This window comes from Balaenoptera physalus (assembly GCF_965194825.1).
Source record: "Balaenoptera physalus genome assembly, chromosome: 4".
Lineage (NCBI taxonomy): Eukaryota > Metazoa > Chordata > Mammalia > Artiodactyla > Balaenopteridae > Balaenoptera > Balaenoptera physalus.
This window is the reverse complement of record NC_138891.1, coordinates 68,181,380-68,209,004: the sequence shown is the minus strand read 5'-3', so window position 1 is coordinate 68,209,004 and position 27,625 is coordinate 68,181,380. Positions and strand designations below refer to the sequence as shown.

The 27,625-nt window shown below is 36.0% G+C and overlaps 1 protein-coding gene across 9 annotated transcripts in view; it reads right to left on the bottom strand.

Annotated features, from left to right (window-relative positions):
- TP63 (tumor protein p63) overlaps positions 1 to 27,625 on the bottom strand; it is a 228,491-nt gene that overhangs the window by 86,386 nt on the left and 114,480 nt on the right. For 4 of the 9 annotated variants that reach the window (XM_082461486.1, XM_082461487.1, XM_082461490.1 and 1 more), the window contains exon 1: positions 12,251 to 18,072. The exons of the other annotated variants lie outside the window; for them this stretch is intronic. In XM_082461486.1, the coding sequence (XP_082317612.1) occupies positions 12,251 to 12,292 (42 nt within the window). In that variant the 5' untranslated portion in view covers positions 12,293 to 18,072. Of the gene's footprint in view, positions 1 to 12,250; positions 18,073 to 27,625 lie in introns of those variants that run through there. 9 annotated transcript variants of the gene reach the window in all.

The window sequence follows — 27,625 nt, the reverse complement described above, 5'->3', positions numbered from 1 at the left end:
CTAAATGTAAGATGGGACGCTATAAAATTCTTACAGGAAAACATAGGAAGACCTCTCTTTGACATAAATCACAGCAAGATCTTTTTTGACCCACCTCCTACAGTAATGGAAATAAAAATAAATAAATGGGACCTAATGAAACTTAAAAGCTTTTGCACAGCAAAGGAAACTATAAACAAGACGAAAAGACAACCCTCAAAATGGGAGAAAATATTTGCAAATGAATCAACAGACAAAGGATTAATATCCAAAATATATAAACAGCTCATGCAGCTCAACAGCAAGGAAACAAACAACCAAATCAAAAAATGGACAGAAGACCTCAATAGACATTTCTCCAAAGAAGACATACAGATGGCCAAGAGGCACATGAAAAGATGCTCAACATCACTAATTATTAGAGAAATGCAAATCAAAACTACAATGAGGTATCACCTCACACCTGTCAGAATGGCCATCATCAAAAAGTCTGTAAACAATAAATGCTGGAGAGGGTGTGGATAAAAGGGAACCCTCTTGCACTGTTGGTGGGAATGTAAATTGATACAGTCACTATGGAGAACAGTATGGAGGTTCCTTAAAAAACGAAAACTAGAATTACCATATGACCCAGCAATCCCACTACTGGGCATATACCCAGAGAAAACCATAATGCAAAAAACACATGCACCCCAATGTTCATTGTGGCACTATTTACAATAGCCAGGACATGGAAGCAACCTAAGTGTCCATTGACAGATGAATGGATAAAGAAGTTGTGGTACATATATACAATGGAATATTACTCAGCCATAAAAAGGAATGAAATTGGGTCATTTGTAGAGACGTGGATGGACCTAGAGACTGTCATACAGAGTGAAGTAATTCAGAAAGAGAAAAATATCGTGTATTAATGCATATATGTGGAATCTAGAAAAATGGTACAGATGAACCATATGCAAGGTAGAAATAGAGACATAGATGTAGAGAACAAACGTATGGACACCAAGGGGGGAAAGCGGGGTGGGTGGTGGTGGTGTGTGGTGGTGGTGGTGTGATAAATTGGGAGATTGGGATTGACATGTATACACTAATATGTATAAAATGGATAACTAATAAGAACCTGCTGTATAAAAAAATAAAATAAAATTCAAAAAAAAAGATAAATAAGAGTTATACTCAATGAAAGCATACTTATTTTATATCTAAAGAAAATATTTTCCACTCATTAAAGACAGGATATAAAACTTTAGCCATTCTTTTGGAGACCTAGCTCCTTGGAGCTACCACCAGAAACTCCCTGAAGATCTGATCATGCCACCCTCATGCTTGAACACCTTGAGCAAGTTTCTAATCTCTTAGAACACAAGCCTCAAATCTCTAAACTGCCCTACACCACACTATTTGAAACCCTCCTCTTTGCTCACTAAAGAATGGCATTCCTTCAGTTTTACAAAGGCAAACTTCTTCAGTTCTCAAGCCTTTTGCACCTGCAGCCTGTTTCCCAACTCATCTTTCAGTTTTAGCTTCAATGTCATTTCCAAGTCAAAGCCTTCCTGGAGGGCCCAGATAGGTATTCTTTGCTTCACATGGTCACGGCACAGTAACTTTCCCCTTTGCATCACATAATTATAATTGAAAATTAATGATCTGTATAAGTACTTTTTGATGTTGGTCTTCACTGCTAAACAATTATGAGACATGATATCTGTTTAGTGCTGAGTATCATATCCGGAACCATGGCTGGGACATAGTAGGTGTTCAGCAAATATTAAAGAATAAATGCAAAACATTTCAAAATAAAAATCACCTTCGGAAAGTATATTTTATTCTAACTCAACTATAACCCAAACAAGTATTGCTTTTTTACTCTGAAGTAAGTCTGTCTCCAAATCAGAGTCACCTCTTTACATACTACTGCCCTTGAATGTTACAGTGCATCTCCAAATAATCTCAGTGACCTTTACTTTGTGTTTTGATTTGTTCTGGTAGGTGGGAATTGTGCTTTTAGCTTCAGCTGTTATGGGAACTAGTAGCAGAATAGCCAGTCCTGTCACTCACAAGGCCATGAGTAATACTTGGTAGTTCACACCTAGCTGGGAAGTTTATTAATGAGCTTCTACTTCCTTGAAACAAACACATACACATTTTTGTGCCAAGGCAGTGTTTCTTACCTGATGGTCTAGATTTTGTTTCTCATGCATCTAGGTCAGCAATAAGAACCCAAATCTTTGTGGTCATATAATGATTTACTTCCTGCAGATAGAGAAACCACCCAGACACAAGCCTCGAGTAAGATGTTAGTTGCTGATAGAGAGGCCACAAAATTGATCCCTCCTTCTCTAATTTCCATGATTTTCTGCCCAGTTAGCTAGAATTCAGTTTAGAATAATGCCATAATTAAGGGCTTACAAAAGTATGTTTTGAGGAACTGAGATTGTAGTTTATCAGACTTACAAAGCATTTCTTGTAAATGGTCTAAATTCATGACTTCATTTCCCAGACTGTATAACACACACACACACACACACACACACACACACACACACAGGTTGAAACACTAGCCTTCATTTGCAAATGGAAAACTAAAACATGAAATAAGGACTATACTACTCAATCTTACTATTCTGTACATATTCAAATGAGGAACACTGTTTTTTAAGTTCTAATTTGCTTTTGCTTGTCAAGTTCTTTGCAGATTGCTACACTTTTCATTTTATTTGAGATAAAGTTTTCAGTGACTTACTATGCTTTGTAATTAGACATGGTGACTTATGTAACATTGAAGTGTTCCTTTAAGATTCACTTTTAACTGCAAAATAAAACCAAAGTTTCCAGCTATGCCAAAGACATGCCTTACTTTGAAAAGACACTCATCTATTCATTTCATTCTATTTACCCCATTATGAAAGTAACAATCAATCAATCAGTTTAATAATTACAACAGCTCATTAGTGTCTTATTTGGACAGAAAAAAAAAAAAAACCTGGAGCACCACGTTTAAGAACAAAATGACTTAAAGTTTTCTCAGGCATCCTTTAGTAAGAACACCATAGAAAATAAAATGTGAAAGTGTTTGCAAATCATCAAGCTTATTCACCCAGAGCAAACCACCCACATCCCTGGTGATGATTGAGAGACATCAGGAGACAAAATGAATGAAGGGAATGGTGTGGAAGCAAGTAAACACATTTAAAAAGTGACTGCAAAGCAAGATAAAAATCTAATCGGTTCCGTTTTGTAGAAAAATCAAACACATTCTCTGTCCTCCCGGGTAATCAATTAAGTGAAAGCAGTACACTTTACACTGTTTACCTCTGTTAGAGAACAAGTCATTCCTTACTCAGGAAACTGCCCTGTCTTTCAAAAACTTTCTTGCCACTTGAAGTATAATGGAAAGAAATATCTGGACTCATTAAAAAAAAAAAAAAAAAAAGACTTACAAGATGTCAGAGAAAACCATATGATTCAGAACATCCAGGTGGAGACCAGGCTTGTACAATGTGTGCGATTGCTTTGCTTTCTGCAGAGATCAGTTACAAACAGCCATTTCTGTAGTTATTTATGTCATATTTTTATCTGAAGATAGCCCTCCAAGCAGCAGCAACAGACACATGCTTCTGTCACGTTCAGGAACATTATTTGGTGACCCCAGGGAGGATACAGAGATAAATACCACATATTCTCTACCCTCCAACAGTTTCCAGTGCAGAGACTGGGAGAGCAAAGAGGGAGGAACAGAGAAGTACAAAGAGTTCAGAGGAAGTCGGGTGATTCTGAATGGGGGGTGGGGGCGGTGGAATCTGAGACATTTTTAAGAGTGAAGTAGGCCCCTAGCAAGGCTTTAAAAACTGGAAAGGATCTGACCTGAAGGTAAATATTTGAGGGGTAGAGTTGGCGTATAGAAAGAAGGCAGGAAAAGTAACTTCTCTGAATTCTCACTATTCTGATTTTCAGGCTTTCAAGCACTTTGGGATTATCTACTGAAATAATTTCCCAGGCCTAAGGCTTATTATGGGCTTTCTACTTTATCCAGTGTTACCATTTCTCTCTGTGTAGATCTTGTGCAGTCCTCAACTTTAGTCTGGTGACAGAGTCTCAAATGGTCTATTTAAAAGTAATCAAGCCATTCCCAAAACATCTGATGTTGCCCTTTGAGAGAGTAATGGTTTTCCTTTTAATTCTGATTCCATCAATAGAGTGACACTAATCCAGACTGATTTGAGTAAACAGGGCATATTCCCCATTGTCTCTGTGATCTGAGAAAGAATGAACTTGAGAAAGATCGCTGCCTGGATTGGAAATGGCCCCTTTGGGTGTTTTGCGCAAGCTTAAAAGGAAAAAGAAAATGCCTGTACAGAGTTCTTTCCAAGGCAAGCTCACTATGGGGGTGGTAATGCTCATAGGGGTATTATACTAAACTGCACCTATTAGTGGCTTTAGCAGCAATAAGAAAGTAGAACTATTTCTTTTGTAGTGTTTCCAGAAGAGCTGACGAGAGTGTATCATAAATTTCCGCCCCTGGCAACACACCACAGCTTGACTCAAAATTCCCTCTTTCAGCTTTCATAAGGAAATCTTTTTTTTCTTTTTTTTTTTTTTTGTCCCATTTAAGAAACACAGACAAAATGCAATTCAGATCACAAGTTTTGCATAAGATATCAGTTTACACTCTACACACATCCACTGACATTCCAAAAATATTTTATTGTTGCCAGTTATTCCCTTAGCTAGAATCAACATGTGCTTTATCTTAACACTCCTCGTTACTGAATTTTACATTGACAGGTAAATACTATCTGGGGGAGCTATCTCAGAATTTACAGGACAGTTCAATTTTACTATGTCTTTGGAAAAGAGACTGAAACAGAATAAAGTTAGTCATTATTTCAAACATGAAATAAATTTAGAAAGAAGAACTTTCTAAGATTTTTTTTCGGCAGAAAATGGAAAGGAATGCTTTGGAGATAGGATAGGGGTGCTACAATATCAGACCAAATAAAAAAATCAAGTGTGGGGAAGCATAAAGTACTGTTTCTGAAAAGACTTTACAGACATTTCAGTTAACTAATTTTTTCTGCAAAGGAGGTTGTATAGCAACAGGGTCACCTGTGGAACTTCACTGCTTCCCCTAATATTTGCAGAGTTAAAGGCAGAACAAAACACATTTCAACAAAATTCACTTTGCGTTAGAAGAGGATTAAGTTTGGTAAGGACGAGAAAGGAATGGGATACAAGCTTGGACATCCCCCCATTTATCATAGAGCATCATTCTCCCTCCTACCCACTCCCTTTGCCTTTAAATCAAGTGACTGAGTTACCTTCCCCAAGAACCTACCCTTGCCTACCCCACCATTATATTTTAAATTGCTTACATTTTCTTCCTGGGTGAAATGGAAGTGATGAAGGAGATTGTGCGAGGCGATGATATGAAGAGAAGTAAAGACATGCCTTCCCCCAATATTTCTGTTCAAATCTTAAATGAAAATGTATATCCTTGTCCAAAGTGAAATTTGACAAATTTATGGCAAAGATTTTTAAATTTGTGATACCAAGATCTTGATTTTGTATTGTTATTGTTTTGGGGTAAATTTGGGGGGTTGTTTCTTAAATGATACATTCATATTTAGGTCTGCTCTATTATTTCCCAATTAGGATTCTCATCTTGAACAAAAGTCATACTTGGCATATTGTGTCACATTTAGCTCCAGGATCACTATCTACTTTTAGAGCAGTGATCAGGGAAGATAGTTTTCTCATCTTGATTCTAAGATGACTATTTAATAAGTAAAGTTAATCCTAATTAACATAGAAAATCAGTCTAGAGTTTGTTCCTAGCTTTGATTACTTTAAGAATGTAATTACCAAGTCCCTGTAAGAGTGGGACACCTTATCTATCTCTATAGAGGTCTAAGGAATGGGAACAGGAAACAATTAACTTTGCCCAGACCAAGCAATCGTTTGGACTAATTTTTCTCCCTCCCTGCAGGATGACACTTGTCACTCCTAGAGCATGTAGAAAAAGTTTTGAATCTCTAACTCTGAACACTGCCCATGCTTTCAGAATATTCATGGGTTCTAGCTCTTAGTGAGATAAAAGCCCTTGCCATCTATTTTTGCTGTTTCTTATAAAAGCTTTCCATTTTGACATACATATTAAATATAGATCAGTGTTTAAATCAACATTCTCTTTTCAAGTCAATATAGCATGCTCTTTCATTTGGTCCTGTGCAGTTATTCTTTGTATTTTTATTAATTTTTCTACCTTCTACCCAGAATGACCTCCCTTCCTCCCCCTGTGGCTAAATTCTAGTTCTCAAACTATGTGAAATATTACCTTCGTCATGAGCAGGTTTGACCCATTTCGCTGTCTTTGAGAGCCTTTGGTGTCTCTTACCACATTCTGTTTTAAACTGGAGTCACTTATGAATACCTTATGTACACACTAGGATTGTGAATTCTCAGAGGCCAGTGGCTTGCAACTTACTTATTTCTGCTTTCCTTCCAGTGCCTGGCACAAGCACCATGACTGCACTTAACTAGCTCTCAGTAAGTGTTGAGTTGTAAGGAAATGCTCCTTTTTGTAAGGGAAATAATCTAAATGATTTGTGGCTGGGATATCAAAGACACTGTATCTAGTTTATAACCAAATATATACTACTTTTTAATTTTGGGGTGGGGAGTGGAGAGAAATAATAAAATAGTGGGTCTTTACTTACAGTATGACTATACATTTTATCTTCTAAGTGGAACACTTTTGGAAAATAAAAGGGGTGCTATTAATAATTACACTTAAATAGCAGTAGTAAATAGGGACAAACCAAGACCAATAGTTCCCAATTTCTCTATGGCAGGAACCATAGCTATTAACGAGATCTATGGGCAGGGAAAACACAAGTTTCATGAGACTTTAGAAACAATCCATTTCTACCCTTTCAAAAGGTTCCAGAGAAGTGATGGATATTCTTACAAAACGAGCACCCAATGTGCAATTCAGAGAAATGCATTTTTATACTTCTAGGCAGCCTTGAACAAAGCCATTTATCCTCCCCAAGTGCACCTTAGTACAGCCCCAATTACACCATTCCTCTGTTTAAAACCCTTCCATGGTTTATCATTGCCACTATATTAAATGTGTTGTGGTGCTCCGTGAGCCACTCTACCTTGCAATTCTACCTTTACTTTCTAATTCTTTCATACTTTCAGTTCCATCAGAACTATCTGACATTTCTGAGTACCCCAGTATTCACCCTACTTCTGTGCCTCTGCTGATGCTTGTTTCTTCGCCTGAAATCCCCCTTCCCTCTTTTATTTCTAAAACTTTAGAAAGTTCTACTTGTCCTTCCAAGTGAATCTGCATCACACATATACATGTAGACTTCTGTGATCCTCCTGCTTTGAAATACTCTCTTTCTCTTTGATCCTTTATATTATCTTGCTCACATTTCTCATATGACACTTAAGATCTCTCCTGTATTAATTATAACTGTATGTATTCATCCCCCCTATGAACTGTAACTTATCAGTGTAGGAACTGTTTCTTACTCATTTTTGTATCCTATGTACCATCTTATACATAACTGATGCTCAGTAAACATTTATTTACAAAGAGTAAGTCTATAGTCCTTTTTCTAACCTAAGTTTCTCTTCCTCAATACTACTCCTCATGAATATTAACAAATTTCAACTTAATTAAAAGGTATAAGTGAAAATTATAAAATGTTTATAGAGATAACACATTAATAAGCCACAGGTCCCTATTTTCTTGTGCCTCCAAATTGTGTTCTTAAGAGAAGATCTGGGATAAGATTTATTGGTTAACTCTTATATCAACTGTTTTACCTTGACATTTCAATCCATTCTCTTCCAGAACCAAAATCCACCACCCTACTGGATATCCTTCACAGGCAACTCATTCCCTGAACTGACACGGAACAATAACGCTGTATCAGTCGTCTGACTTTTTGCTCATCATATATTTAAAAGAAAATTCTGAGTCCATTGGACTTGGAAAATCTTTCATTTTCAAGACAGTAAGACGTTTATGGAAATAACCAAGTCATTTTTCACTGAGGTGTCTTTTGGGTATCTGTGTTCACTCTTCCTTATTGACTGACATAAAACAATTAGAAGTTTAAAATGTATTCAACAGAGGAAAAGTTTAATTTCACACTATTACTGTGAAGGGAGGATCTTTACCCATTCCTCTCTATCTCACAAGCACAAGTCCCTCCCAACGCAATTACATGCACCTCAAAGAAAGCTTGGGTACACTGTGGTAACAGTTCTCAACTATTTGACCCATATCTTTCCTTGATAAACATAAAATCTCATGACCTCAAATATATACTCCCTCCCTTAATAGGAAGAATATAGAATCTAAATTCTGTAATTGGGGGTGGTGGTGGTGGTGGTGGTGGTGGTGGGATGAACTGGGAGATTGGGATTGACATATATACACTAATATGTATAAAATAGATAACTAATAAGAACCTGCTGTATAAAAAAAAATACAATAAAATTCAAAAATCATTTTCAAAGTGGAAAAAAATAAAATACATGAAACAATTGATAATACAAAAAGAAACCAAATTCTGTATATGCTTATTGTCTAAGAAAATTTTAGCAAACTTTGTATTCAGAAAATATATGTGGTATGATGAAAGAACAAACAATATTTTTTTGATTGCTATAGTTAACCAGCCATTCATTCATACTTCCTACTGTACTCTCCACACCCCCGTTGAGGATCACTGCTCTTCTAGAAAACAAAACAAACCAAACATGCTTTTTCCTTATCTAGGTAAAGGATAAGTGATTTATTATCACCACTCATTTTTCCAATAGCAGTGAAGGAAAGTATGATCTATGATCTGTGATTTAAGATCTCTTTCTCCCAGTCCCCTCTGGGCTTGAGGGCAACCAATTGTAAAACAAGTAGTGCAATCTAAGACCACAGCATGGAGTGAGGAACTAGCCTGGCTGACACCGAATTAAGTCTGCTGCTTCTGCTTCTTACCTACTGTGATTTTACCTATGGTGCTAAATATCTCAGTGGCGCAACTTGGGAAAGCTAAAAAGAATACATTTATTAACTATAAAGAGAAAAACCACTCCCATGGGAAAAAATGTGAGTCAGCCTTTGGAAACAGTATTGGAACATGAAAGACTATTTTCCTTGCCAATGCAGGCCCAGAGGTCAATTAATTGGCAATGACCTGAACACTCAGAGCTTATACTGCTGCCTCAGCACTTTTCTTCTTACTCTCAACTAGATTTGCATACCAGTTCTTTACGGAAACTTTTTTTTGGAGCACTTACCATGAATCACAGTGGCCCTTTTTAGAGTGTATTTCTGTCTAAAGAGAAAAAGTTAAGTAAACAGGGACTCATTTTTATATCTATATCTATCTCTCAAGTACAAAAAGAGAAATCATTAACCTTGATTTGTAAAATGAGGTGATTCAGTATATGATTTGAAGTCCTGAATGTTGTAACCCATTCACCAAAGTACCTTTCCATCTTCATACAGAAACCCAGATGGGGATTTTTTAATAAAATGTCATTCTTCTAAGGAGGAGTTTGAGGGCTCTCAAACACTCTCTCTCTCTCTCTCTCTGTGTCTCTTTGTCTGTCTGTCACACACATACACACACACACACACACACACACACACACACACACAGAGAACCCAGGTTTTCTGGCAAGAAAATGGAACTAAAACTTAATCTATGAACAATTTCCTTTCTTTAGTGCCTCGCTCTCCAAGTATGAGACCAATCCCAGAGGCTGTATCATTCCAGCCTGGCGCATTGGAAAGGTGCTTGCTTGAGGCCTCTTCATTGCAACCCAAGGGTGGAAACTTAAGCCCTGCCTGTTATATCCTGCTCACCTTCCCCTCCCTTCCGGACCCTTTCCTGTTCAGTAACAGCTTCCCCAAATCCAGCTCTGCTTGGGGGGAAAGAACTGGAAAATTGTGGAAAAGGGGAAAGGGGAGGAACAATGTTCTTATATTGTTTTTGAGTTACCAATCCAAGGACTTTGCAAGCAAATTAAATTCAAAAATTATTTGAAGTCAGAGAACAGGTTATGGTTTTCAAATAATTTTCACTCTCACGGGGAATGACATGCCCTTTTATTCTTAATCTGACCATCTTTTAACAATTCTTATGTGATAATCATAAATGGCTGATTCCATATTGACAGTTATTAATAAATGTTACCAGAAGGTGAATGCTAAAGCATTATAACTTGTGTATGAAATTTCTGGATTCTCAGGGTCCTGTGGTCCCAGGCATTTCATATACCTACATGTAGAACTGCATTTCTACAAAGGGCTAGTTATTAAAAGATAACCCTATGCAGAAAAGAAAACCGGTCTAAGCAATAGAACGGAAATGAAGCCGTGAAGATAACGCATATTACACACACTAGCAGACGGATATAAAAATCATGACAGAAATACATGAAACGACACAGGAGGATAGAGAAATGCCACCATGTTTCTTCATCAGTAACCTCTATGTACATTAGCAGAATTTCAAGAGAAAACAGACAGCTGCTGCCTCTTGATCACACATCCCTTAAAGTTTTGACAAACGCAGACTCATGTAAAGGTATTTTCTTTCACTGTGAGTATGCTGTACTCTCACATACAGCATGACTCTTTTACCTCCATAAAAGGCAGTCATTCCTACAAATACCTTCTCATCACAGTATTCATGCAATTTTTTTTTCTTTTATGAGAAATAATCATTTCTTTCCACTTTACATCGACTTCATACTTTTCTTACAGTTACTTCTAAATCAACTTTTGCTTCTACCTTTTTTTACTTACACACACAGAGATTCCAGCCTGTTTGTAAATGACTGCGCGTGATATATCTCATGAACACAAAGTCAGATATGAAATGACCAACAGATCTTTTTTTTTAATGTTCAAAACTGGACAACATTGGATCAAATAGAAACAAGATAATCACAGAAGTTACCTCCATTTTTTTTTTTTAAATATTGCTTAGTAACATTTTAAGCTAACTTTCAATATTAAAGCAAAAACAAGAAACTCAAGTTTCTCCACTGAGGACAAGCAAGCCTACTTGAATGTTTTAAAGGAAAATAGGCACTTCCTTTTCCTTCTTTAGATAACTTGATATTTCCCCTGCTATATTTACATAGTTCAGGTGTCTAGACAATAGTGTGGTCAATATGTGATAGCGCTGGCCTTGCTTTGTTGTCTGTTGGGGACGCTTCCTTGTGCTGTCTGTCCGAGTACTATACACTTTGTTTTGATTCTTAAGGAGCTCTATTTGAGTACTACAGTCTACTTTTCCAAGCATTCACCTGCAAGCATTTTCATCCGAAACACTGAACTAGCTCTCTCCACACTGCATTCCCCCCCTCATCTGATTAGTGTCAACACAGCTGCCCTATTCTGAGGAATGTAAACTAATATTGTTGTTAGACCTCCCTCAACCTTAGGAAACTTCCTCAAAGCCTTACAGTCTCTTTAGGATTTTTTTCTTATCCCTTCAGAGATTTAAATCCCTGAGACAAACGTGTTGAGGAGAGATCAGGGAGGCAAACATCAATTCCTTAAATAAAATCCTATGTGCTATAATATACATTTACATGTAAGCATGTATAAATATTTAATAATGCATGGCTCCAAAATAACTTTGTCATCATACAGTGAAAGTCGAAGTCAATCACCAGACAATAGGGACTTGAGTGAAGTCCCCTCAGGATTTAGGTGGGTCTCTGGATTGACAGAATTCAAAATGAAGATGGCTAAAAAAAATCTCACCTGATTACTTTAAAAAAAAAAAAAAGTATCATTTTCTTTTAGGATGAAGTTTGAAGATAGAACTGAGAACTTAACTGAGTTGAGACACAATCAACTAATTTGTCTTACTGATACATGAATACCCAACAGAGGAGTCAGTTCAGTGTATCTGGCAGAATGTGATCTGCTCTCTCAGTCTGTTCTTATACAAAGTGATTTTATAAACTCCTGAATATTGGGCTTCCTCAAATACACACCATCACCCAGAAATTTTTCTTTTCCCTTTTCTCCTACTGTTTCATCTTTTACTTAAGAAAGAATCTTACAGTCACCACAGAAAATATTAACCAAGAAAAGAGATTCCTATACACAGTTTGCAAAAACATTACATTGGGTGACCAAGAACCACCAACATGTAAGCTTTTATTAAAAAAATAGAAATGAAATAGCATCTCTAAATGGAGTGCTAAAATCTAAAAGCCTTACCTCACTAAATTGAGCCTGGGCATTGTTTTCCAGGTACAACATGTTAGCTGTAAGATTGATCAATGCCGCTGTCCTCTCTTCTGGCTCCAGGATTTTGCCAACCCCCCACCCCCTCTGAGACCCTTACAGTAGGAATCTACTAAGAAGATAACAGACCTCAAGTCCCTCTCTGTCTTTCTCTCTCTGTACATAATTCTAGGTTCCCTAATATATACCCAACTATAGGCATGAGGGGGCGGGACTCTTCTCTTTACCTGTCCAATCCATCAACTTCCACCTGGACTCCTCCACTCCAATGGAGTGAGGCCTCTCCCATCTCATTAAGTAGTTAGAATTCCTTATCACCAATCTTTAAAAGAAAAAGAAAGAAAGAGAGGGGAAAAAAAAAAAAAAAACAGGAGAGAGACAGGTAAAACTTTCCCTTGTCTCTTTCATAAGAAAGTACACTCTTTCCTGAAAACAAAATCTTCCCAAACAAACCACAAACCGTACCACCACCAGGACTTACAGAAGGCACTTCAGAAAGTTGTTTTACACTTTGCAACTGAAAAGTAAAACTTTAGGGAAAGCTTTTGAAAGTTTTGTTTTGTTGTTTTCGCTTTTTAAACCTAGATGTGGAGTTTCAAGAATGATTACACAATTAGAAATTTGGGGAAACCATGCTTATATGCCCTTAATATAAAAATTAAAATGCACTGCCTGATAGGCAAAGGGTTTTCAACTTCTTCTCCCAAGAGAAATGCCAGTGGTTTCATGCAAAGCTATGCTAACATAAGCCACTTGATCGTCCAGAGCATGTTTCAATAACCATTTAAACCATTGGTCCCGTTAACTTGTAAAAACAAACAAACATCCACATTATGTACAGGAAATAGAAATCCTGGGGAAAGTGCCCATTTTTTTAAAGCCCTTTAAAAAAATAACCTGCTTCTTTCTATCATATTTCTTGAAACATGGAATCAATACAATAGCTAATCTATTTGAATATTTATTTTCTCTACCGTATCTAGTTTTTATTAATGCTCAAAGATAATATTTTTATAAACAGGTAATTATTAATAAAAAGAATAAATCTTAAAGTCTGAAAGACCAATTACCTTTTGCCTTAAAAATATATTTACATAAATACATGATAACATTCATGTAGAATCTGGCCTTGCTTACCATGATTTAGTGAAGATGAAATGCACCCTGACGGTTATTGTGCGATCCACTAAAATATGCTCATTGCTGTCGAGTATTCTACATAATTCAGTTAGATTTATATCTAAACATCACTCCTCTCCCCACACTTGGGAAGCCAAATTCCCTGTCCTGCGTGAAAGTTATAACTGGACAAGATATCTGTACAGTAAGTTAATATTTAGATTTATTCTAAAATTTAGACGAAAATTAGAAGCCAGAATAAGTTAGTATATAAACTTTAAAAATAAAGTGTGCAAATACATTCATGACCTTGGATTTGCCTCCTCTTTACTTCACTTTTTGCATCCATAAAATGCATGCACATAAAGGATAATATGATCACGGGGTGATATTTACTTTTTAGCCCCTAAGTTACTGGTAAAAATGTTTCTTTTTCTGCAAAAATTTTTCAGTAATATAATTTGATCTCAAGTGTCCAAGAATATGACAACACTAATGCTACAAATTTATATCAGGCAAAATGTTCATTTCTTCACTGAAATATTGGAAAGATGACCTCTTACTATATGTAATTAACCAAATAAGCTGTAGCTACAAGGCAAAAAAAAAAAAAAAAAGAGAGAGAGAGAGAGAAAGAAAGTAAAAAAGAAATGACTTGAAAAATGCAATTTCATTATTTGTACCATGATTTTAAATTATACACCCACTGACAGCTTCTGGGTCAATAGTAGAAAGCAGTTAGCTGTTTCCTTAAAGCTGTGCTTAGTTAAGTGGTTCAAAAACTTGGATGACCCTGAGAATCATCCAGGGTGCTTTTTAAAAACAGATTTCTTGACCCGGCCCCGTATCTACTGAATAAGACTCTCCAGGGATACGACCCCTACATCTGTATTTTCTTCAGCCCAGTAGGAAGTTCTGAATGAGTCAGGTTTGGAAATTAATCTGGAGTAAATGCCATTAGCACAACTGCCCAGAAAGTCATTACTGGATTCTTTTTTACACGAATAGAGTAGTGCAACCACTTGAACCCCTAAATCTAAGGTCCACAGTTTCAGATGCTGATGATATTCTATCAAATATAAACAAATTTCATCTTTCGCAAAGTCAAAAGATTCCCAGCAAGATTTGATGGATGAAAAAGATCAAATTCCTTCTATCTACCACCTTAGCCTTCAGCACATGCCAGTCAGACTATGATCCCTATCTACGTAACTACCAAGATCTAAAATGTGTGTATCTTACATGTAAGATATGATAAATCTGCTGAGCTACTTGTGTGTTTTAGGTACATGAGGGGAAGGAGCACTGGACTGGGGGTTACAGGAGTAACTAGGAGATACAGGAACTATTACCAATTCTGTGCCCTTGGGGCAGGTTACTTAACCACACTGGATTCAGGTTCCTCATTTGTGAAATGAGAGGCAGAACTAAATGATTTCTAAAGACCATTATAAAGATAAGAGTCTCTGTCCAGAATTCATGGAAGTGATTTAGAGGATTATTTACATTTCTCTTATTTTGCTGGGATATTTGTACCTCAGTTTGCTCATCTTTGAACTGTACAATGAAGCAGTTGAGTTGCACAGATACTAAGATGCTTAAATGACATAAAGAAAAAGGTACAATGTACTAGGGGGAAAATCCATGTTTTTTGCTCTAGGATATCCTCATATTAAATTCACTAATAGCTACTAATCCATTTAAATTTGAATTTAGCACAAACATTTTCATAAAAGAGTGAATCAAAGTACATCTGATAATGTTTGATTTCAGAATTAGTGTGAATACCCGATGTAAACATCATGCATTTATTTAAGCAAAAGGTTACAGAGAAGCAACCATTCTCTGTATTCACCATGCAACAATGCTTATCTTGGACCTCAAAGGTTTATTAATATGCATTAATTTTCCTAATAACCTAATGATGTAGGTAAGTATTATTATCCCCATTTTACAGGTAAATAAACAAACTCAAAGATTGTAAGTAGGTTTCCCAAGTCCTCAGGAGTCAGAACAACTTTATTTAACTTTACTCACAGCTCATAGTTTTTCCTTCCCAGACATTCCCCTCAAATTCCTCAAAGCTTCATGGCCTCAGAATCAGGGGTCAGCACTATCCCTTGAATGAAAATGCCACTGCTGTAAATCTAGTGCATTAGAAGGAGAAGTCATTCAAGATGTAAGATTAACATGTATGTTTTCCTGAAATAATACTGTTAAAATTTTGTTGAATATCCTTCTTAACAGATACTCATGTAAGAGCTCTTTGTATATTAAACATATTAACTCTTATCATAAGTGTTGCAAATATTTTTCCACTGTGTGTATTCCTGTGTCTGTGTTTCTGGTGTTTCAACTCATATATGGATTTATGGTTTGCTTTTTGGTGTAGAAGCATTTTATTTTTTCCATAACTGAATTTATCATATCATTTTTCTCTTATGATTTATTAATTTTCAAAAATAGTTTGAAAGGCCTTTGCCAGCCCAACATTATAAAATCCTTCAGCCATATTATCATTTCACATTATTATCGGTTTTTGAATTGTTTCATATGCAAATCTTTTCACTCTCTAGAATTTGTATTGGTATGAGAAATAAATGAAGATACACTTCCACTCAAAATATATAACTTATCTTCATCACTTTATTGAATAATTCTTTCTCTCCAATTTGACATGCAATCTTTATAATATACCAAATATCAATGTCTCCATTTTATATCTCTATGTGAGAAAGTTAAAAAAGTATATAAATCTTCAGCACACAGAAAATACTTGTCTGAAGTTCTTAATCCACGCTATGTAAGTTTGGGTAGGGAACAACAGGGTACCTATAAAATTCTAGGAAGTAAAAAATGGAAGCAATTTTGTCTCTCAGATCTATGCTTGCCCCCTGTGGCGTGGGGTAAGTATAGAGAACAAGGAAATGTTTAGGTTTCATGAAGCCATAAAAATGGAGATAAGTGTTTTAGTGGGTTCTCCTCATGAAGACTCTAGTTCTATTGAATTGAGAGAACAGAGAAGTTAGAAGAGGCTTAGTTAGTTATTTATTAAAGTAAAAAAAGACTGGTGACTTGTTTTTATATTAGTAGTTGAGATTCCAAGAAAGAATATGTGCCTGGTTCTAAATTTATCAACCCTCTATGCTTTCACCAAAAATTTACCTGAATGAGGTAGGAAAATGAATATCTAGCAATATCTCTACATTCTCCCCTCCCTCTAGAGGCCCCTCACCATCACTTTATCTTTCCTAAAGAACAACTATGATCATGTTACTCCTCAGGATGAGTCCATGCCATTGGGACAGAACCAATTATTTTTGTAGGCACTCAAGATCCTTCTTCACAGGCTGGTCCCAAGCTACCCTCTCAGCCTCATCACCCCTATTTTCCACTCTGCTTGCTACATGCTGGCCCCAGCTGACCATTTCTGTCCCTCTGCTCAATCTGGTCCCTCAGTTTGAAATGCCTTCATTCTCTTTACCTGATAAATTGAAACATTTCCAAATTCTTCAAATGAATCTGAGTTCTCCAATTCCCTAGTTGAAGTTCAGTCTTCTCTTATTTTATATGAATGTGTATAAAATAATAATAGGGCTTCCTTGGTGGCGCAGTGGTTGAGAATCCTCCTGCCAATGCAGGGGACACGGGTTCGAGCCCTGGTCTGGGAAGATCCCACATGCCGCGGAGCGACTAGGCCCGTGAGCCACAACTACTGAGCCTGCGCGTCTGGAGCCTGTGCTCCGCAACAAGAGAGGCCGCAATAGTGAGAGACCCGCACACTGCGATGAAGAGTGGCCCCCGCTTGCCACAACTAGAGAAAGCCCTCACACAGAAACGAAGACCCAACACAGCCAAAAATAAATAAATAAATTAATTAATTAAAATAATAATAAAATGTTACCTTACAATGAAAACATTTGTATAATTGTTTGTCTCCCCTGTGAGGCTATGAACTTTTGAGGTCAGAGTACACTACTGGTCATCATATCACATTTTATGTCTAAAAGCTTGATGAATATAAGTCCAATTGAACAATTTAACTCTATAAGAAAAAAACAGAAAGTTGAAAATGGATTCTTTATCCAAAGTATTTATTATGACATGGATGCCTTTCCTATATGAATCAATAAACAGCACCTAATTACAATAGAAGAGAGAAATTATGTTTTTAATCCAAGGATAGTACGTCAAATCTTCAATAATTATTTGTCAAGAAGGAAAATTGTCAGCATGATAAACCAGCAACAGGCAAAAAAGATTGGGGTTTTATAGAGCTTGTGTGAAAGCTAAGAAATGTTGGGACTTTCCAAGCTGCTCCAGAACAAAATCAATCAGATCATTTTAATACCAGCCACCAGAAAGTCAAAGGATGACCAGCAAGACACAGTGAGTAACTTTCACAGCTCTAATCTTTCTCAAGTTAAGTGATTTCCTTCCTTTCCTGCTCCAGACAGGTAAGAAGAATTAGCATTTGAGACTCCATTGAAGGCCACTAAATTAATTCATCAAATCAATTTTGTCTTAAGTCTAAAGCTAAATTCCAAAGCAAGATAAAAAATCACATCCATTTTAGGGTCCCTAGTGAGGCTCTGAAAGATGAGTAAGCCTCATAGGTACAGAAGGGGAGACAAGTTCTGTCTTAAATCTTATAGATGTACTCAAGCTATATATATATATATATATATATATATATATATATATATATAGTTATTGTTGTTTGTTTGTTTGTTGTTTTTTCTGTAAACCTTCAAGTAGAAGGTAACATAGTGGACAGGGTTTAGTTTCTCTCTTTCTTTGTATATTTTGTGGGTCAGATACTCTTCAGAGCACTTTATATATATCAAACTCATTTAATTCTCATAAAAATTTGTGATGTATGTGCTGTTATTATTCCTGCCTTACAGATGAAAATGAAGATACTGATATGCAAATAAATAGTAAATGGTGAAATCAAGATTTGAAGGGATCCAAAACAGTCCAAGTAAATAGGTATCCATATGCAAAGAGATAAGATCATCTCTCATACTGTCTTTAATTTGCACTTAAGACTTTTAGATTATAAAAATAATGTGATATTTAGAGCCCAAAACTGAAAAATAAAAATAAAAAATAGATGCTATCTATAAGCATAACACTCATAGAGAACTATTGCTAAAAGTTTCCTTGGTCTTTTCTCTATGTTTATATATATATTCTGTAAGTAAAATTGGATTATATTCAACATTTTTTTTTTTTTTTTTAGTTATTATGGTATTATGAGCATTTTCCCATGTTAAATATTCCTACATGTAAAAGTACTGGGTCAAAGTTTATGAACTTAAGTCACTTGATAGGTACAGAATCAAGTTATTTTCCAAAGGGCTGAATCAAATTGCATTTGTATGAGGTTAAGAACCACAGTATCAGAATGATCTTTTCCAACTATACAAATGAAAAAAAATATTTTCTTATTTTAATATGAATCCCCTTGATTGTGAGCAAAGTTAAATGTATTTCAATATGTTTCTTAGCCCTTTGCATTCCTTCTTTAGATGATCTAGTAATGTCCTTTGCTTTCCCCTCCAATCCCTACCTCATTGGAGTAGTAGTGTTTTCTTTATTAATAAAGTTATTAACTCATTGACATATTTGTCATATATTTTCCAAGTTTCTTTGCTGTTTAGTATTATATATATTGAAATAGAAATTCTGATTACTTTATTACATAAAAATGACTTCTTAGCCATTTATCCCAGAACCTAGAGGTAACCACTGTTAAAATTTTGGTATTTTCTCTACCAAAGATATATATTCCATATAATTCTGTGTGCTTTACAAACTGAACATATAATAGAACATATTAAAGATATATTTTGTTAAAAGTGTGTATATGTGTCTGTATAAATGTATGCATATAGTTATTTAAAAAATTAACCTGTTAATATGATTGCATACTCAGGTCATTACTCAGGTATTTTAAGTAAACCCTATGTTTTTAAATTGCTATATAGGGCTATTGAATTAATTTAGCCATTTCCCACTAATTGGGCATTTGATTTGTTTCTATTTTTCTTTAACACTATAATATTAAAGCAAAACTGTACTACGCTATTAATTAAAATACATTATTAGAAGCTGCATTATTTGATTATGAGATATTTTAATATTTTAAAGGCCAATAGATACTACTAAATTGATTTCCGGATATTATACCAGTTTCTCTTTAGACTGTCAATATAAAACAGAGCTCACCCTGCCACAACATCATTAGCAACTATAATTATTTTATATATTTTTAATATTTTAGAGTAAAAATGCACAAACAAAATTAACTTTCTCTTACTGCTATTATACATTATTTATTAAAATGAACATACTGATCTCCATCGCCATTAGTTGGTCACCTTTGGAAAGTGCAGATCTTTAAATCAGATCTTTAAATTACACCAACTTGTATTTGAATATTGGTGTGTTTACTTATCTTCTTTGAACCTTCATCTATATAATCAAAATATCACCTTATAACATTTAACTTCCTAACCAACCTATAGGAGTGATTAGTTTATAATAGGTTCTAAATGGATTTCAGAACCCTTTTATCCTTTTATTTATTCATATCTGTAGTCTGGACATGCTACTAAATACCTCCAAAATTTCTTATTTTTTAAACACTATATTTTCTAGTATTTCAATAGATAATCTGATTAAAACTATATTTCATTCCTTTCCTTTCTGCTTACTGCCATACCCTCCAAACAGCTGCTGCTGCAGTAAGTGGTCATAGACAATATATTCAATTGTCAGCTTGGAGGAGTGGAAAGAGCACTGGAATCAACAGCAGAAACGTGGGGTCCAGGTCTCAACTCTCATTTCGAGTTAGTCCTTTTCATTAAGTGGATGGATAATCAACAAATATTCACTCAAGCTAATTGCATAACACATCACCTTTCCTTGTTTCCATACTGGGATATATTTCAATATGATACTAGGTTTTAAATAATTTACCCTACCTAATAACTATAGGGAAATCAACCCATCTTGTCTTTAAGGATCATGCATGAAAGGATATTGTTCCAAGAGTCATGGACTTTGGGTTAAGTTCTGGCTCTGCCAGTAAATTGATTATGTTACCTGAAGCAGGACATTTCCCCATCTATCTTGCAGTTTTCTAATCTGTTAATTGGATTTAGGTTTGTTACATATTTCGCATCCTATATTACTGTGATTCTAGTCTCCTTGGTGTTCATGTTTTTCTGTTTAACCATGTTCTAAATTTTACTATTGATGAAGACAGACAACTTCTCTATCCACTTTATACATCACATCTTTTCCTTGCAGTATTTCCTTTCTAAAGAGCTGGTGAAAGCAGTGGATTTTATAGACCAGTTGATTTCTATCAAGCTTTCAATCTTTCTATCAAGGTGGAGATTTTAGGCTTCACTTTTAGTTCCTCATTTTTTCTCTCCTCAGCAGGAATATAGGTTGGGCAGGGGATGCCTCATTCTTCCTGGAGGCTGTATTTTGAGGCAACTCAGCTTTCTTTCTTACATAAGTCCTCTCCACCCTTTCCAGGAAAAAAAAAAAAAAAATCCATAGGCAAAATAAAAAGGAGGTGCATTTACTCTGGAGTCCTGGATGAACTCCAGGGAAATATCACATTTTGTCTCTTTTAATTCAGACTCTCAGAGAAAGTGAGTTCTAAAGTCTTTCTCTTATTTCTGCACTCATCTTCAGTTATAGGAAATGTCTCTCACTGTTAAACACGGTATAGCACCAGGCAACAGAATGGAGAAGTCACTGGTTTGTAACTTTGGGAAAACTTCAATGATCTCATCTGTGAATCTCCCCAGTGTGCACACTACCTTTGTATCAGGGACCATGGGGGTTGAACTGAGCCATTCTTGGAGCCCTGTTTTCACTCATCCTCTCTGCTGCACTATTCATACTTGCACTACATCTAGATCCTAAGTATGAAAAAGTGGTGTACATGAACATGGTGTGTGTGTATAAAATATATATATTTTTTAAGTTCCACTTTATGCACCCTGTGACTCCCTATCTGACCTTGAAGTAGTTATCTAGCCTCTCTGTTTCTTAGCCCCCTACAGGTACAGCAAAGGGTTAGCCAATTCCTATAGGATTTCTAAAGTCCTATGTCAGCCTGACAGTCTCAGATTTTCCATACTTTTTTTTTAATTGAATAAAAGATTCTTTAGATTCTATAGTGCTTTACAATTTTCAAAAGTTTCACACACATGATTCCATATAATCCCATAATAACCCTTTTTCTCTCCCTACCCCTATATTGCCCCGTTCCCCTTCTGTCTCCCCACTGGTAACCACTAATTTGTATTTCTATATCTATGAGTCTGCTTCTTTTGTGTTTTATTCACTACTTTGTTGTATTTTTTAGATTCTACATACAAGTGATATCATACATTATTTGTCTTTCTCTGTCTAACTTATTTCACTTAGCATAATGCCCTCCAAGTCCATCCATGTTGCTGCAAATGGCAAAATTTTATTATTTTTTATGTCCGAGTAATATTCCACTGTATGTATATATGTGTGTGTATATATATATATATATATATATATATATAATATATATATATAATATAATATATATATATATAATATATCTCACACCTTTATCCATTCTTCTGTCAATGCAATCCCTATCAAAATATCAATGGCACTTTTCACAGAACTAGAACAAATAATTTTAAAATTTGTATGGAAACACAGAAGACCCCAAATAGCCAAAGAAGATCATACACCCTGACTTCAGACTATACTACAAAGCTATAGTAATCAAAACAGTATGGTACTGGCACCAAAACACACTCATAAATCAATGCAACAAGATAGAGAGCCCAGAAATAAACCCACACACTTATGGTCTCCATACACTTCTAAGGGACACTAACTATACTCTTACCATGCAACTGTTGTGATAATGTCTGTTTGGGCAGAAAAATGCTACATAAAACAAGCAAAGTTACATTTTAAAAAGAAGTCAAAATGATCAGGAAAAAAAGAAAGACTGAAGCCCTAGCTGGACCCAGTATAACTGATGTCCCTAACCACCTTCAGCAGAGGGGTAAAAGTAATTTAGGAATGACAAACTGTGGTGTTTTCTCAGAACTGGGAAAGCAGCATGCACTGGCTGTTCTCTCAGACAGAGATGTCACCAGGCTGCTGTAATCTTCACTCTGTGACAACAGGCCATGAGAGTAAAAGTACCGCTCACTCTAAGTGTGGGGTGCAATAAGCCTTGGTCCAAAAAAATAATAAAAACATTAAAAAAATTGGCTTCTTGGTGTTGTTTTTGTCCCAGAGACTCTGAATACAGAAGAAAGTAAAGCATATATGGAGTTAGAAGTCTCATAGGTAAGGTTTGTAGGTAAACCCTGGGGATTGCTTATCAAAAAGGAAAACCAAATCTAACATCAAGAGTACATACATGACAATGTGGTGGTATGGATCCCATGATCAATTCTAGCTTTAAAGTAGTCTATGTTTCTGTCTAGGAGTGCCTCTATTTAAAAAGTCCTATTAATGGACAAAGAAGGATGCAGACGTTTAGGGGATTTATAATAAGAGACTTAGGATGTATATCATACATTGCAGTTTAAGAGCAAATAGATCTTATATTTCCCAATGCTGCAGCTTTGTACACCCTGGCTCCTCCATCCTCTCAGACAGGCAAACTCAAATGCACTTTTCAACTCCCATATAACGTGTTTCCTCTATTTTACTCAACATTTGAGTGTCTGTTATGTACCCAGCATGGTGCTAGCACCTTTGGATCATTTCTTGTCTTCTCTAAGCAGCCAGTTACTTTGGCCTCTTAATTTTTACCCAATTCTATGGATACCTATATTATTATAGATCTCATCTCATTGCTTTTTAATTCTGTTTTCATGAGTCCCACACTAAAATATGAGGACAAGGGTGATGCCAGATTTAGTTCTGCACTTCTGAAGCTTGGGAAGTGTACAGAATAGGCACTCAAATTCTGTTTACCAGATGACTACTCTAGTTTGATCCATCAGACACATCTGTGAAGCAGGCCTGGAATTATTACTCTCACTTCTCAGATAAAGAAATCAGGTTACAGAGGGGTTAAAAGTTATATTCAAATTCACACATAAACTATGCTTAAGGCTGCATGTGCTCCTGTGCCGTACAAGTTGCCTTTCACAGAAGAGATTACCCTGTCACACACAGGCCTTAACAATGGGGATGAATTCAGCCTCAGAGTAAATCAATTTGTTTGCATGCTAGGCAGGAAAAACGAGCGGTCCTGTTGCCACAAATGACTCTCAAAGATATTCTTTCCCCTTTAGCAGCTTTTTCCCCTTCATGTTGATCTCCTGAGCTTCCTACTATTACAGACACAATGAACTGACTTAATTCCAGCTTCCCAAGCTTGATTCACAGCTTGATTAAAAAGGGGTGCAACCAAGTAGGTGTGCCTCTGTGACCTGAGTGGTTAAGCCAGATCTTCTGGCCTGAGGAGGCCACTGGTTTGATTTTGTAAGAAAACATTATCTGCATTGATCATTAACTGGATAATTCTGCAACAGCTGTCTCAAAGAGATTAAAGAAAAAAAAGAAAAAAAAGACTCAAGAGGAGAGCTGCATCTAAAAACTCTAGGTAATTTCCAACAAAGACTGGCACTGACTTTAGGATTCAACTATACGTTGCTTAAAAGTAAAGAGAAACTCAGTATAATAGCTTCCTAATAATAAATAAATCATTTCTTCAAATGGAACCCAGTGCAGTTGTTGTGTTCAAATCACAGAAAGAAACGTGCAAAGTCAGACGTCATTATACATAATCTGAAAACACACACACACACACAAACACACACACACACACACACACACACACACACACACATGCTATGGAGTAGAAGGAGCAGCTGCCCCAACAAAATGAAAATAAAACTGAGTCATTACCTGTAACTCAGTTGCTCAGTGAATGAAATGCGTATATACTACTCCCACCTTAATCAGCTATTTATGCTCCTCTTTTAAAATTATTCCTTTTTATGCACTAGATTTTGTAATTCAGATAGATTCTCTGTGAGGTAAGGAGTTTAAGTAACAGTGTCAAAGGGCTGAGTCAATGACAGTATATGTGGTGTGTCCTGAATCTGTGAGTAGGATTATGACCGAACCAGGATACCCATACTTAAGTCTGAGCATCTCTTTAAAAGATAACATTCATCTTCTTCTCTCCCAACTCATTCCTCAAATGGTTCATATTCTTACAATTTTTATTCAGCAACCATAATACATTTTAGTCATGGTCAATAGCTAGAAGACTATTTAGGTAAACTAAAACTCATGCACGATCCTCAAATATCAGATCACCTCCCCTTTTATCTCCACTGTTACTCTAGAGAGGAATAGGTCAAACATGCATGTTGGTACACCTCACTGGGAGAATGGTCAGATTTGAGTATTACTGCCTCTCCCTTTCTAAATAGGCAATCTAGATAGAAAAACAAAAGTCAAGGCTATCATAGATAGCAGCTGCTTAAAAATTAGTTGATTTGTTATTATCTTAAGGTGAAATAATAGATCCATTGGGGGTACACTAATGCTAGAAGGGATATTTGAGACCATAATTTAGAGACCATATTATTTCTTTCACACATACACACATATATTTTTCATGTCTAACATTAACCGAATCCTTTATTGTGCATGGTCTTGCAATAAGATTCAAAAAAGAATAAGATTATCTGTCCTCAGACTTCCTGATCCAGTGGAAGAGACATATGTAAAAAAAATTAATATGTTTACAAATGTATGTAAACTAGTAACTAAAATAAATACTAAGTGATAAGTTACAAGTAGCAGTTCTATGGAAACACAGGAGGACTGATTAATTCCCCATTTGAAGATAAGGAGTTGAGTATTTAAGGTTGAGAAGGATTTGGGAGGAAGAGAAAGGAGACATTTCTTAATGAAAACAAAAGCATGGCCAAAAGACAAAAACATGAAATTATGTATTCAGAAGAATAAGATGGAGTTAGGTGAGCTCGGCGGGACATGGGAGATGGAAGGTGGTATAGGAGAGATATGTTGAAATACGATTGTGGTGGACTCCAGTTATCTTTATCTTTCTCATACTTAAGAGAACTAAGTCTTTATGATTTATGAGTTAAAATGTCCCTGAAATTATAGTTCAATCAATTTGGCTTTTAAATTAAAAAAAAAAAAGGAACGGTTACAGAGGTGTATACATTTGTCAAGATTCATTCACATACTTGGATGCCTTTTTGTACATAAATTATGGTTCAATAAATTTGGCTTTTACATTTAAAAAGCAAAAACAAAGAAGCAAAACTCTTACCTGAAGATAAAGGTTTGGGAGAGATCATCTCTTATTTCCTGTGACTCTATCTCTCTAATTCCTTGGATTAAAAATGGAAAATCTCCACATGAATTGAAAGGATATCAAAGAGACTCTAGAGTTTAAGGGACAGTCTTCTGCCACTGCTATCATCAAAGATCAACATCAACTATTCTTCCCTCTCTCATCCCCTCCAGAGAAGTGTGCCTGCCAAGTTCACCCAACTGTCACAACAGCATTTGCCCTCTGACCTTCAGCAAACAATGCACAGAATGCCATTTTAAACTACTAGATGCTGTACCCTTACTTCTTTAAAGACTGACCTGCAAGGCTAATTAGAGAGTTCAGTGCTCTGCCTATCTGGGGCTAACACTTAAATTTAGAACGGTAAAGCAAAACCAGTCCTCCAACAGATCCACAGGCTTGGAGGAAACTAACCCAGCCGGGGCTGGCCTAGAAGGGATATTCGAGTTTGTTCTCAAGACGGTTTAGGGGTTCAAACACAAGGACCCATTTCTTCACCATTATTCTTCTATAAGACTATGGGTCTCAGTAGTTAGCAAGCAATTAAGAATTTGCTCATAATTCCTTTCCCCATTATTTCCTAGGACTATAGGTAGACACACTTTCTCTTCTCTTGTCCCAGCAAGAAGAGCAGGGAAAGGACAAAGGGTCCCGTCACTTTCTCTGGAGAGAAATGTGGTATTCTAAAGATAAGGGATGAAAGACAATGCCTGACTTTTAGTGATGGCAACAGGAGCAGTCATTCTAAGCACTGGTAAAAATAGAACTGAAAAATATTACATTATTAAGAAACTTTAGAAATCATATAGCCAAAAGTTTTCATTTTAGAGACAGATGATATGAAACCCAAAGATGGAAAATAAGCTTCCTAAGCTTTGCAACTACTTTGTGAATATGAAGTGGCACTCCTCATTCTTAGTATTGCATCATTTGAAAGGATTACATTACCCATTGCATTTAACTAAGAGAAATATGTGTTTACATATGTGCTATGGCTTGCATTCTAAGGGTACCAGAATTGCATCTCATGGACCCCATTCAGCTGCCTCAAGTTCTGCTTTGAAATCTGTTAACTTTTGGTCACTATGATGGGTTTTCTAATAAACACATGAAGGTATTAGTGAATGTTAATCTCCGTTAATCTCTGTTTCTCTCTGGTGAAAAGTTTTTCAGTTTTAAGTTTGAGCCTCCTAAAAGGTAAAAGAAATATGAATTAAGTGAAAAAAGGCAAGTTAGATATCTGTAAAAACTGCTGACATGATGCTTCAGATACTCCAAGAAGTGTAATGGGTACTCATGTATATTGAAAAGTTACCTCACGAAAGCTTGGAAGAAAAGAGCACGCTCAAGCAAATAGAAACACAAAACTAAGCGGAAACAAGGAGAGGAAAAAGTGACATCAGGTAGTTGTGTAGAAGGTAGTTTTCACTTTACACTGAAAGGACAAAACCTGGCATCTAGCAAGAGGAGCAGCATTCCCTGGGTTTGGGCTGAAAAATAAAAAAGGAAGTAAGACTGACTTGAGGGAGAAGAGAGTTTTGGTTTATGAAAAGCTTATCTACCTATTAAGCTAAAGCAAGTGAATTCAGCTCATGGCAAATGACTTATTTATACATAGTTTTAAACTTTATTTCCTTTCTGTAGAAACACTTGCACCCAAAAAGGCCAATTGAGGACATGGGTCTTGAGGATATATTTGAAGACAGTATTTACTAACATTTGTACAGCCCTTCATATTAACAGACTGATGTGCTATGTCGTTGTTCCTCGGTATCTGCAGGGGATTGATTCCAGGAAACTCAGGGACACCAAAACCCCAGATGCTCAAGTCCCTTATACAAAATGGCATA